The sequence below is a fragment of the Pempheris klunzingeri genome, chromosome 8 (assembly GCF_042242105.1).
Source record: "Pempheris klunzingeri isolate RE-2024b chromosome 8, fPemKlu1.hap1, whole genome shotgun sequence".
Taxonomy (NCBI): Eukaryota; Metazoa; Chordata; class Actinopteri; order Acropomatiformes; family Pempheridae; genus Pempheris; species Pempheris klunzingeri.
In genome coordinates, this window is record NC_092019.1 from 215,001 (window position 1) to 227,500 (window position 12,500).

At 50.0% G+C, this 12,500-nt stretch overlaps 2 protein-coding genes across 3 annotated transcripts in view; both read right to left on the reverse strand.

The window, feature by feature from the left end:
- The window catches only part of LOC139205206 (thioredoxin-interacting protein-like), a 4,189-nt gene extending 818 nt beyond the window's left edge, over window positions 1-3,371 (reverse strand). The window contains exons 1-6 of one of the 2 annotated variants that reach the window (XM_070835356.1): window positions 2,989-3,371; window positions 2,596-2,671; window positions 2,349-2,496; window positions 1,737-1,949; window positions 1,499-1,645; window positions 482-808 (exon numbers count right to left, since the gene is read on the reverse strand). In XM_070835356.1, coding sequence (XP_070691457.1) covers window positions 482-808; window positions 1,499-1,645; window positions 1,737-1,949; window positions 2,349-2,496; window positions 2,596-2,671; window positions 2,989-3,253 — 1,176 coding nt within the window. In that variant the 5' untranslated portion in view covers window positions 3,254-3,371. Of the gene's footprint in view, window positions 1-234; window positions 809-1,498; window positions 1,646-1,736; window positions 1,950-2,348; window positions 2,497-2,595; window positions 2,672-2,988 lie in introns of those variants that run through there. The other variant, XM_070835355.1, reaches the window with a different exon arrangement.
- A 1,224-nt stretch (window positions 3,372-4,595) lies between these two features.
- Window positions 4,596-12,500, reverse strand: part of bnipl (BCL2 interacting protein like) — a 9,940-nt gene continuing 2,035 nt past the window's right edge. The window contains exons 2-10 of the mRNA XM_070835524.1: window positions 11,022-11,102; window positions 10,608-10,675; window positions 9,580-9,834; window positions 8,968-9,162; window positions 7,231-7,333; window positions 6,897-7,028; window positions 6,641-6,727; window positions 6,417-6,515; window positions 4,596-5,363 (exon numbers count right to left, since the gene is read on the reverse strand). Coding sequence (XP_070691625.1) covers window positions 5,339-5,363; window positions 6,417-6,515; window positions 6,641-6,727; window positions 6,897-7,028; window positions 7,231-7,333; window positions 8,968-9,162; window positions 9,580-9,834; window positions 10,608-10,675; window positions 11,022-11,102 — 1,045 coding nt within the window. The 3' untranslated portion in view covers window positions 4,596-5,338. The remainder of the gene's footprint in view (window positions 5,364-6,416; window positions 6,516-6,640; window positions 6,728-6,896; window positions 7,029-7,230; window positions 7,334-8,967; window positions 9,163-9,579; window positions 9,835-10,607; window positions 10,676-11,021; window positions 11,103-12,500) is intronic.

Genomic DNA, 12,500 nt, shown 5'->3' on the forward strand with positions numbered 1-12,500 from the left:
ATACAAGTTATTTTCAACAGAAGCTGCGACGTGAAGCGTTAAACCGATGATCGACTCGTGTCGCTACGAAGAAAGTTACACTTGACTCAACTTTTTCCAGCACTGCAACGATGCGTTGAAGAGTCGACCAATTACAGGTTCTTGTTTCACCATCGCCATTAGCTCCCTGTGCCATTCAACGGTCAGATGCTAAGCTAAGCAGCTCTGCACGAGTCATGTTCATGTAAGAAGACGCTACAAATATGTGTCGTAGAGCTTTGGACCGCTGTGTTACTTAGCTTGATGGTGCTACACTAGCATGAGCCCCAGTTAGCACCAGCAGCATTCGTCAGCCCCCCCATCGTGGTGTTTACACGCACAAATGAGCAGGTGATCAAACGGCAGTAACGCGAGCCGATGACTCATCTTCCTCTTGTCTATTCGTCGTTTAACTTCGCCCCCACCCCCCCTCCTGGAATAGTCTTCTGTCTGATGGTCTTACCTCACTGTAAGCAGGGGGAGGGGGGTAGTACTGTTCGGGTGCTCTCATGAAGAGCCCCCCCTCGTCCTCGTCCTCGTCCTCGTCCTCGTCCTTCTCCCCGCCGTCGTAGTCGTGTAGCAGGGGGGTGCGGAGGCCGTCCACCCTCAGATCTCTGTGGATGTTACTGTAGCTGGGGGGGGCCGAAGGGAAGGAGGACCAGCTGCTCAGGGACCCAACCTGACTGCTCACGCTGCTCGTCCTGCTGCCGACGCCGCTGAACGGGACCGTCCCGATGACCAGGGGCAGCTCCACAACCAGCTTCTCACTGCCGGGGATATGCAGGTAGATCTGGGGGGGGGGGGGGGGGGGGGGGGGGGCACCTTAGAGGACTGATTTAACCCTCTGTCCACAGTGACAGTGACTCTGAGTGACTGGTAGGTAGTAAAAGTGTTGGAACTGGTCCAGTAGATCACCTCAGCCAGCAGACACCAAACGGGCTGCAATGGCTGCAACGTGATCCTTTGGGACAACTGCACCTGATCACAGTAGGTCCACTAAAAGAGCTTGTTTGATCCACTGACAGGCTCAGAGTGTTATTCTTAGTGTGTGACAGCATCATGGAAAGGATCCCTACAGATTTTATATCGCTATATTATATCGTTATATCGCTCTCTGCACACACACCAGACTACATTCACTAAAACAGGGATTTTAGCTCAGAACACAGGAGCTGCTGGTCTGCTGCTCAGTTACTGTGTTTGTGTTATTGTGTGGTACACATATACTGTGTTGGATCTGAACTGACCCTTTAAAACACCAAAGTCACACAACAACACAAACAGACAGACTGATGAAGGCAGAAGTAGACCAGCAGCTCCTGTGTTTTGTGAGTTAAAAACAACGTTTTTTGTCAATGGAGTCTGGTGTGTTTAAGGAGAGTGATTCTTTGTTCATCTTTCTCTGCTTTGGACTCGATCCAGAGGTTTGGACCGATGCAGACCTCTGGTATCTACCTGTGCTGATGTCATCGTGACTCACCATGAGGGCGTAGTCCACCTTGATGATGTCACAGCCGAGCAGGGATGGCTTCAGTTTGGGGACTCGGATGGTCTTCCCCTGCCACATGTCACACATCCCTGAGATGATGTGGTTTCCTCGGACCGCCGACAGTTTCTGACACAACTCCTGAACCAGATCAGACAGAGTCGTCATGGTTTATCTTTCCACCACAGAGATGGCGCACAGACAAGAAGTGACCCTCGCCTCCCAGCCTCACCTTGGTATGTCCGTCGGCGACGTATGAGTGTTTGGCAATGATGGCGGCCTTTGGCACCACAATACGGGAACATGTGTTCTCAAACTTGGCATTGATGCTGATGTCTTCGCCCTCACAGAAGCCCTTCCTGTCGATCCGAGCACTAATGGACACCTGACCGTCGGGGATGAACAGACAGGTGACCCTCTTCTGTCTGGATGCTGCTGCCGGAGCCTGGGGAGGGGGCACGGAGACCTGGTTTGTTATAGGTTCCAGAGCTATCTGTATATATTCTGGGGTCTAAATGACCTGTAAGATCCTTAAAGTTTAACCACAAACAGCCGTTAAAGCCCTCTCTTCAGACTCACCAGACTCCATTCACAAAAATACAAATTTTTATCTCAGACAACACAGGAACTGTTGGTCTGCTGCTGCCTCCATCAGTTAGTCTGGTTGCATTATTTTGTGTTGGATCCAAGCTGATCCTTTAAAACACCAAAGTCACACAATAACACAAGCAGACTAACCGATGGAGGCAGCAGCTCCTGTGTTCTGGGAGCTAAAATCACTGTTTTTATCAATAAAGTCTGGTGTGTTTGAAGAGCGATATAACGGCCGTTTCTGTTTGTGTACCAGCAGGTCGGGTCGGTTCACGTCCAGCGGTTCTTCCACCTCAAACTCCCTCTCGCACCACAAAGCACGCTGGGACGGCCTGTCGACCACGGCCCGCACGTAGTAACGAATGTGACCGAACTTTCCTCTGTAGGACGACACCAGACAGCTGAAACCAGAGCAGAGGACACGTCAGGACGGCCGCCGCCTTCACAGCTGTAACCAGTGATCGGGGCCGGATCAGGTCCGAGGTCGGTCAGACTCTCACCCGGGAGCTGGGAGCTCAAAGCCAAACTGGAAGCTGAAGGTTTTACCAGCAGGAAGCAGGAAGCAGCCGTCTGAGTCTGAGGACACACAGGGAGTCACATGACCTGCTTCCTGCCTTCTGATTATTTCATACATGCACACGTATGACTGTATGTATCATGTAATGATGTAGTGCTGCTGATTTCACATGACCTCTGACCTCTGACCTGCTGCCATGACAGGAAACATCCACACATGTTCACACTACACCCACTGCACCCACTGCACCCAGAATAAGGGACTGAGGTCCCAGGTGTGACCCAGCAGCCTTCCTGAAACATGTGAGCGTGTCACACTGACTCCACCTGCTGTGACCAGGTACATGAGGGGGGGGGGTTCTGTGTATTTCTCTCACCCCTGCCGAGCTGCTCCTCCAGACGCACCTCCTCCTCGTACTTCAGGTACTCCTCCTCCTGGCTCCGGCTCTTGCGGTTCTTCCCGCCGCGGAGCTCCACGCGGGCGCGGCCGGCGGCGGCGACGGCGAGGCCGGCCAGCCTGCAGGGCTCGGCCGCCTCCAGCTGCACGCAGCCAGACAGCTTCTCCCCACCGCTGTAGAAGCTGCGGCCGGCGTCCGAGAAGAGCAGCCGGAAGAGCTTCAGGTTCCCCGGGGACAGAACCATGGTGGGGGCTCTGCTGGGGTTAGTACTGTAGGAGTACTAGTACTGTAGTATTAGTACTGCAGGAGTACTGCAGGAGTACTAGTACTGTAGTATTAGTACTGCAGTAGTATTAGTACAGTAGTAGTACTACAGTAGTATTAGTAGTACTACAGTAGTATTAGTACAGTAGTAGTACTACAGTAGTATCAGTAGTACTACAGTAGTATTAGTACAGTAGTATTAGTACTGCAGTAGTATTAGTACAGTAGTAGTAGTACTACAGTAGTATTAGTACAGTAGTAGTACTACAGTAGTATTAGTACAGTAGTATTAGTAGTACTACAGTAGTATTAGTACAGTAGTAGTAGTACTACAGTAGTATTAGTACAGTAGTATTAGTACAGTAGTATTAGTACTGCAGTAGTATTAGTACAGTAGTAGTACTACAGTAGTATTAGTACAGTAGTATTAGTAGTACTACAGTAGTATTAGTACAGTAGTAGTACTACAGTAGTATTAGTAGTACTACAGTAGTATTAGTACAGTAGTAGTACTACAGTAGTATTAGTAGTACTACAGTAGTATTAGTACAGTAGTAGTACTACAGTAGTATTAGTATTAGCAGTAATCCTAAATCAGATTTAACGGCTCTGTCGGTCGTTCCAGTGTTTGTGTGTCGGTTTGTGGTTGGAGGTCAGTTTTATACGGGGGGGGGGCGTCCCGTTATGGCACCACGTGCCCAGAGTGCGGACACAGCGGGCCGCTGGAGGACGGAGCTCTGTAATTGGTGGATGGTGGCTGTTGGGGCGAAAGCAGCCAATCAGAGCACAGGAATGACGCGTGGTCAGCGCGTGCCCCGGAGCGGTGGCGGGGGGGGGCTGTAGCTGGCGGGCCATAAATGACATACGGAGTTTAACGGGCGGGGGGGGTACATCACGGAAAGAATGAACCCTCTGTTCTAGTTTTTATTTTAGATCATTTAAACAGGAACATGCTAACATGCTAGCATACTGACATGCTTGCATGCTAACAGGCTAGCATGCTAACAACGCCTCCCGTGGCTGATCAGAGGAACTGCAGTAAGTGGACATTGAGAATAAAAAGTCTAAACTCAGATGGACGTCTGAGTTTGGAATGGGGGGGTTTGGACTGTAAAAACCCTAAACATGGAGCAGAGCACCCCCTGCAGGTCCCACCAGGATCTGACCGCCCCACGTGGAGGACACCCTCTGATCAGGGTCTGTTGGACACCATGACTCTGCAGGACCATTTACTGTCACCACCAAAACATGCACGGAGACGAGGGGGGGCAGCCTGGGGGTGAGGGTTAGGGGGGGTTGAAGATAAATTGTTGCAACAGTCATACAAAAAAAAGCTTTTATTGAAAACAAGACAACAAATCAACTCATACTTGGTGAAGTGTTCAATATTACAGGGGGGGCAGTCGACCACTCAGTCAGTTCAGAGTCTCCAGGTAATATAAAATAATATATTAGATATTATATTATAATATACAATCAAATAATATTAAATGTCCCATGTGTTGTAATTTATAATCCAGATTATATGTCGGGGGGGTTACAGAGAATCACATCTAAACTGGTTTGGATGGACTGGGTTTGTTTGTCAGTGAAAGTCAACAGTAAAACACATTCAGACGCTTCACTTCCTGAGACGCTAACGAGGGGGCGGGCCCACGAGCACCTGGTGTGATGGCTGCTGTTGCTGCAGGTAGTGTCATCAGTCACCTGCTCAGGGGGCCGTGACCAGCGATCTGGCCTGGTCCGGTATTCAGGGTTCCTGCTTGGATCTATAGTCCTGAATCACAGCGACCAGGACCAGGAGTCCCATCAGGACCAGGATCAGGAGTACCATCAGGACTAGGATCAGGACCAGGAGTCCCATCAGGATCAGGACCAAGATCAGGACCAGAAGTCCCATCAGGACCAGGATCAGGAATGAATCTAGAGTCCAGCAGACTTTCTCTGGCTGTTTGAGCCCCCCCCCCAGGTGTTCTGTTCAGGAAACAGGTCAAAGATCATCAGGCTGGGGGGGTCCTGAGGCTCCTGGTGACCTTTGACCTTTAGGATGGTTCCAGTCTGATCATCATCTGTTCAACTTGTCATCAAACCTGCAGGAACACAAACCAACCAGCAGTCAGTGAGCGGCACTGATCCAGGAACCCTAACCCTGCAGGAAGACCAGAGGGAGGGGCCGGTTCAGTGGGGCGGGGTGGGGTGAGGTGAGGTGAGGTGAGGTGAGGTGAGGTGGGGTGAGGTGAGGTGAGGTGAGGTGAGGTGAGGTGGGGTGAGGGAAGTGAAGGGGAAGGCCGGGCTCACTCTGCAGGAGTTCTAAAATTGAGACTGAAATCATGAGGAGAATCTAGAGCGGGGGAGGCCAACCAGCCAACCAGTCAACCAGCCAACCAGTCAACCAGCCAACCAGTCAACCAGCCAACCAGCCAACCAGTCAACCAGCCAACCAGTCAACCAGCCAACCAGCCAACCAGTCAACCAGCCAACCAGCCAACCAGTCAACCAGTCAACCAGCCAACCAGTCAGAGACTAAGAGCCACATCAAACACACTCACTGTCTCTCCTCCTATCACCTGTCTCTCCTCCTATCACCTGTCTCTCCTCCTATCACCTGTCTCTCTTACATGAGGCAAAGAGCTGCATGCAGGTTGATGATGATCTAGATGATGATTTTTCCTCTGAAACACTAAAAGATGTGAAAACAACGGGATGAGATTCAGATTATCAGACAGAAGGAGCAACCCAAGACCCCAGGTGACCCCAGGTGACCTCAGGTGGGTTAACCTGCTTCAGTAACACTCAATACAACCTCAGTAGGACCTCATTAGAACCTCAGTAGAACCTCAATAGGACCTCATTAGAACCTCAATAGAACCTCAGTAGGACCTCAGTAGAACCTCAATAGGACCTCAATAGGACGTCAGTAGGACCTCATTAGAACCTCAGTAGAACTTCAATAGGACCTCAATAGAACCTCAGTAGAACCTCAGTAGGACCTCATTAGAACCTCAGTAGAACTTCAATAGGACCTCAATAGAACCTCAGTAGAATCTCAGTAGGACCTCAGTAGGACCTCAGTAGAACCTCAGTAGAACTTCAATAGGACCTCAATAGAACCTCAGTAGAACCTCAGTAGGATGGGGTCTTACTGGCGAATGGCGTCGGGGATCTGCAGCCGCTCGGTGGGGATGAACTCAGACAGCTCCTGCAGACTCTGGACGAACCGAATCTTCCTGCCGAACTTCTCACTGTGGACAGAAACTCTGTTAGCCCCCCTGCTAACACGTAGCATTTTAGTGTGTGTGAGTGTGAGTGTGAGTGTGTGTGTGTGTGTGTGTGTGTGTGTGTGTGAGTGTGTGTGTGTGTTGCAGACCTGATGAAGGGTTTCACCACGGTGATGAGGGCTTTAATGTACCAGGCAGGATGGACCACCAGCAGCCCCTTCAGGTCCTTCTTCAGCCTGGACACACGGGAGACTATTATCAATAACACATCTGTCGTCATAGAAACATGGCGTCTTTCTTAGAGAAGTTTGGTTTACGGGTCGTTTAGGGGACCGGCCCAGGTGTCAGAGCCGATGTGAAGCAGCTCCACCCATCGGGGCCGTCCCGCGCGTGAACCCGGCGTACCTCCTGTCGATGGACGTGTAGCACTGATGGAGCCACCTGATGGACGGCAGCTTGTTTCTGGGCGCCATCGCACACAGGTAGACCAACAGGTAGGTCTCAGACACCATCAGGTCCAAGGTCCCCACAATGTACCTGCACCAACCCAGAAACAGACACACACACACACTCCATGCGGCCGTCAGTGTGTGTGGGACTCGTCCATCTTTGTTTTGTACTGAAGTCAAACCAACATCATGCTCTTCCCCCAACACGTCTGCTGCTCTCTGTGTTCACATGTTCATTCACACAGAAACACACTAACGTCATGTGTCACTCCTCCGTGACGCAGACCCACCTGAACAGGTTGTCCATGACATACGCGTAGTCGTCCACCGTGTTCTCCGGCAGGTAGCAGGAGGTGAACAGGATGATGGCGTTCATCTCGTCTCCATAGTAACCTGGGACCAATTAGAGAGGAGGCTCACTATGAGTTCAAACTCAATAATACACCAACAACACGGACTCCAACATTTACACATATGTTACTGACGTGTTACTGACGTGTTACTGACGTGTTACACACGTTACACACGTGTTACTGACATGTTACTGAGGTGTTACACCCGTGTTACTGACGTGTTACACACGTGTTACACACGTGTTACTGACATGTTACACACGTGTTACTGACATGTTACTGAGGTGTTACACCCGTGTTACAGACATGTTACACACGTGTTACTGACGTGTTACACTCGTGTTACTGACACGTTACACACGTGTTACTGACGTGTTACACACGTGTTACTGACGTGTTACAGACGTGTTACTGACGTGTTACACACGTGTTACACTCGTGTTACTGGCGTGTTACACTCGTGTTACTGGCGTGGTACTGACGTGTTACTGACGTGTTACTGACACGTTACACACGTGTTACTGACGTGTTACACACGTGTTACTGACGTGTTACTGACGTGTTACTGACGTGTTACACACGTGTTACACTCGTGTTACTGGCGTGTTACACTCGTGTTACTGGCGTGGTACTGACGTGTTACTGACGTGTTACACACGTGGTACTGACGTGTTACTGACGTGGTACTGACGTGTTACTGGCGTGGTACTGACGTGTTACACACATGTTACTGACGTGTTACTGACATGTTACACACGTGTTACTGACGTGTTACACTCGTGTTACTGGCGTGGTACTGACGTGTTACACACGTGTTACTGACATGTTACACACGTGTTACTGACGTGTTACTGACGTGTTACACTCGTGTTACTGGCGTGGTACTGACGTGTTACACACGTGTTACTGACGTGTTACACTCGTGTTACTGGCGTGGTACTGACGTGTTACAGACGTGTTACTGGCGTGGTACTGACGTGTTACACACGTGTTACTGACGTGTTACACACGTGTCACTGATGTGTTACTGACATGTTACACACGTGTTACTGACGTGTTACACACGTGTTACACTCGTGTTACTGACGTGTTACTGATGTGTTACTGACATGTTACTGACGTGTTACACACGTGTTACTGACGTGTTACACACGTGTTACTGACGTGTTACACTCGTGTTACTGGCGTGGTACTGACGTGTTACACACGTGTTACACACGTGTTACTGACGTGTTACACACGTATTACATTCGTGTTACTGGCGTGGTACTGACGTGTTACTGGCGTGGTACTGACGTGTTACACACGTGTTACTGACGTGTTACTGACATGTTACTGACGTGTTACACTCGTGGTACTGGCGTGGTACTGACATGTTACACACGTGTTACTGACGTGTTACACACGTGTTACTGACGTGTTACACGTGTTACTGACGTGTTACACTCGTGTTACTGGCGTGGTACTGACGTGTTACACACGTGTTACTGACGTGTTACTGACATGTTACACACGTGTTACTGACGTGTTACACACGTATTACACACGTGTTACTGACGTGTTACACACGTGTTACTGACGTGTTACTGATGTGTTACACATTGGCATATTACAGTGTCACAGGTGTGTTACTGCTGTGTTTCAGGTTTCAGGTGAGTGTGTGTGACCCCTGACCTCCATGTGACAGGACTTGCAGGTACGGCTCCAGGACGCTCATGTTAACGTGGTATTCATGTCCAGAGATGCAGAACCTCCTCCAGCGGCGCCCCCTGCTGTCCACCTGGTCCAGTTCCATCAGACCCTCTGACTGCTCCCACGGGCTCCTCGCTACCGCCACGGCCCCCCCCCTCACCATCCGGGGAAGGTCATCTGTCACAGAGATCGGAGGTCAGAGAGTTTATATTTTTCGGCTTCAGCTCCTGTTCTGTCTGCCGTGCTGCCTTCAGGTTCATGCTGCCTTCAGGTTCTGCTAACACTGTTTGATTCTACGCAGACGACATGCAGCTCTACATCTCTGCCCCACGTGGGCTGAACCTTTCTTAGTGACTGGGTGGCTCAGAGGCTGCTTCAGCTCAACATTACAGTCAGATTTCAGTCCTGGTTACCTGGTGACACCTGTGGTTACCGTGGTAAAAGTGGGAGGTTGAACACCGTAGCTTGCAGTAGGTGAGCAGCAGGTGTGTGAATGCAGCCAAACAAACTGAGGTAGTTATAATGAAGAAGTCAGACAGGAGCCAGTCCTGTTGCTGAGATGGAAGTGTGCCACCACCACAGAGCCCGTCTCACCCTCCCATTCCAGGTCGTGCGTGCTGCCAGGCAGAGTTCCCGTCTCGCTGCCTGAGGGCGTCTCCAGAGCCTCCAGGTTGATGTCGAGTGACAGCGTCTCGTCCGGCGTCGCTGACAGCACGGCAGCAGAGAAGCTGTCATTGCTCGGGTCGTGCGAGTCTCTGCGGCTCAGAGTGAGGCTGAGAGACGGAGCTGCCAGTCGCTTCTTAGTTCTGCCTCCAACGGTTCCTGATAGGGCAAGGCTAGTGGGCGGGGCTAAGGGGAGAGTTTCAGGTACAAACAGACATCAGCCCTGCAGCTGACCCCTCACCCCCATACCAATTTTGTTGTATGTGTTGGAACTTCAGTTCCTATAATGCTTTGGGGGATGTAAACAGGAAGTGATGTGTTAGCATACAGTCAGTTAGCTTTGAGCTACACTTTGTTTTCAGCCTCTATTAGTTTCTGTGTGGTTACAGAATCATTTATTTCCTTTGATGATTCAAACATCTGTTACACTGTCCAGTTTCTGGACAGTGTAACAGTGTAACAGTGTTACAGTGTTACAGTGCACACACTGAACCTCTCGAGTCCGTTATCGGTCATCACATAGAAGTTTACATTAACACAGGCAAAATATTCAGTTTTATGCATCACCTCATCGTCTCACTTCTATGTCGAGGGAAATGTGATCTGACTGCACTGATTTGTCATTTTCAAGAGGCAGATGAAACTCTGCTAGCTGTATGCTAATGTTAACGTCTGCTAGCTGTATGCTAATGCTAACACAACAGTGCCACTAAATCAGTGGCAGCACTCACACTGATGTCGTGGTTATTGGTGAGGATAGCGGTTTTACGCCAAGAGTTCGAAGGTTCAGTAGTGTAGCTGCCAGGTGACTAATCTCTGCTTACTCATTGGTTGTTCCGCTACGATAACAGTGAGCAGGCGTGGGCGATACAAGGGAGAAAAGTCGTGACCTTGACACGTTCAGAAAGGTTTGTTTGTTCATTTTCATCATCAGTATAGACTATAGACTTTAAGGTCACCTGGTCGCAGCTCACCACCTGCTGGACTCTCTGCCTCCTCTGGACTCCCACAGTCCTCTGGGAGAGGCCTGTACCAAAAGCAGGAAGTGTAAGAGTCATGAACAGCAGGAATACCAGAAATAAGAATGTTATGTGATGTAAATGAAAGAGGAAGCAGCTGTTTGAAATGATGGGGGGCAGGGTTAAAAACACCAGATTCCCCTTTAAATAGATGTGGTGGACTTTGCAATGACTCGAACACCTGTGGTGAGAATAATGTGTTTGTGCTGCAGAGTGTGAGATAAGAAGGACAAACAGAGCGAGCTGTTTCACTCTGGCTCTCAGCTCTGGTCTTCATCCTGACTGTAAAGCTGCTCCTCTGTTACTCTGAGGCTCCAAGTAAAACTCCACATGTTTCTGTTCGGGTGAGGTGACCTGGGGAAGCCGTCGTCCTGCCACTCCTCCCTCAGCTCCATGTCCTGGATGTTGGGGGGGCCCGAGGCCTCTACGGGAGCCCTGCAGGGACACAACAGACGCAGTGACAACCAACAGCAGCAGAATGATGTGGAGGCTCAGTAACAACAAAACTGACAGCTGTACACCTGCATGACACACACCTGAGTGTGTTTACAGCAAACAGGCGACACAAGCCTCCAGCTGAGTTTAACAGGTGAGTCACAGGTAACAGGTGGAATCACAGGTAACAGGTGAGTCACAGGTAACAGGTGGACTCACAGGTAACAGGTGGACTCACAGGTAACAGGTGGACTCACAGGTAACAGGTGAGTCACAGGTAACAGGTGGACTCACAGGTAACAGGTGGACTCACAGGTAACAGGTGAGTCACAGGTAACAGGTGGACTCACAGGTAACAGGTGAGTCACAAGTAACAGGTGGACTCACAGGTAACAGGTGAGTCACAAGTAACAGGTGGACTCACAGGTAACAGGTGAGGTAAAATGGACACAGGGACTGATAAGAGAAACTGTTCAGAAGATCTGTTGTGTTTTGAGTGCAGACATTGGGGGGGGGGCATATATAAACTAAATAAAAAGGGGCCAAGGATTGAACCTTGTGGGAGCCCGCACAACATGGGGGGCGGATGAAAAGACAAAATTGCCAGTAGACACCCTGAAGATGTTTTTGTTAGATAAGAAAACCATCTGTGGGTTTTTCCATCCGGTGGAGTGAAGATCAGAGGTGAAGTTCAGCAGGACGGTTTCAGTACTGTGCAGATGCCTTCTACTACTTCCAAAGGTTGTTCAACAATGTTTAATCCAAACACACACACACAGTCTGAATTCCTGCGTTCCATCTGTGTTCTCTCTCTGACACCAAACTCCATTCACTTTTCTATCATTTTAAGCTTCTTCCTGCTCTGCCTGTTTAACAGAAGGATGCGGTCAGGTGACTCTCACCTGTCACCTGTCAGCAGGTAACACTCCTCCGTTCGGCTCACAGTTGCTCCAGCGAGCAGCTCGTCGTTCCGGTAAAATGTGAATCCGACCGGCCTGAAGGAACCTGCCCGACTGCTCTGACTGGGACCGTTCACAAAGACACACCTGAGCAGGCGAGGGGGGGCGGGGCTCTTTTGTTCCTCTGTTTGTCGTCACTGAAGCTTTACCTGACACACCCACCGGGTGACCACACCCGTACCTGTGTGTGCTCAGGTCTCATGTAACGTCAGTCACGTTTCCACTGTGGCGCCTTCAGGGTCTGACTGAGAAAGTTCCAGGGTGCTTGAGAGCGGCTTGATGTTGCTCAGGTAGATTAAGGTGTTTTTCAAGAGGTTCCAGCACTGGTTACCTATAAGGTACTGGTTACACTGGTTACCTATGAGGTACTGGTTACTGGTTACCTGCGAGGTACTGGTTACCTGCGAGGTACTGGTTACACTGGTTACCTATGAGGTAC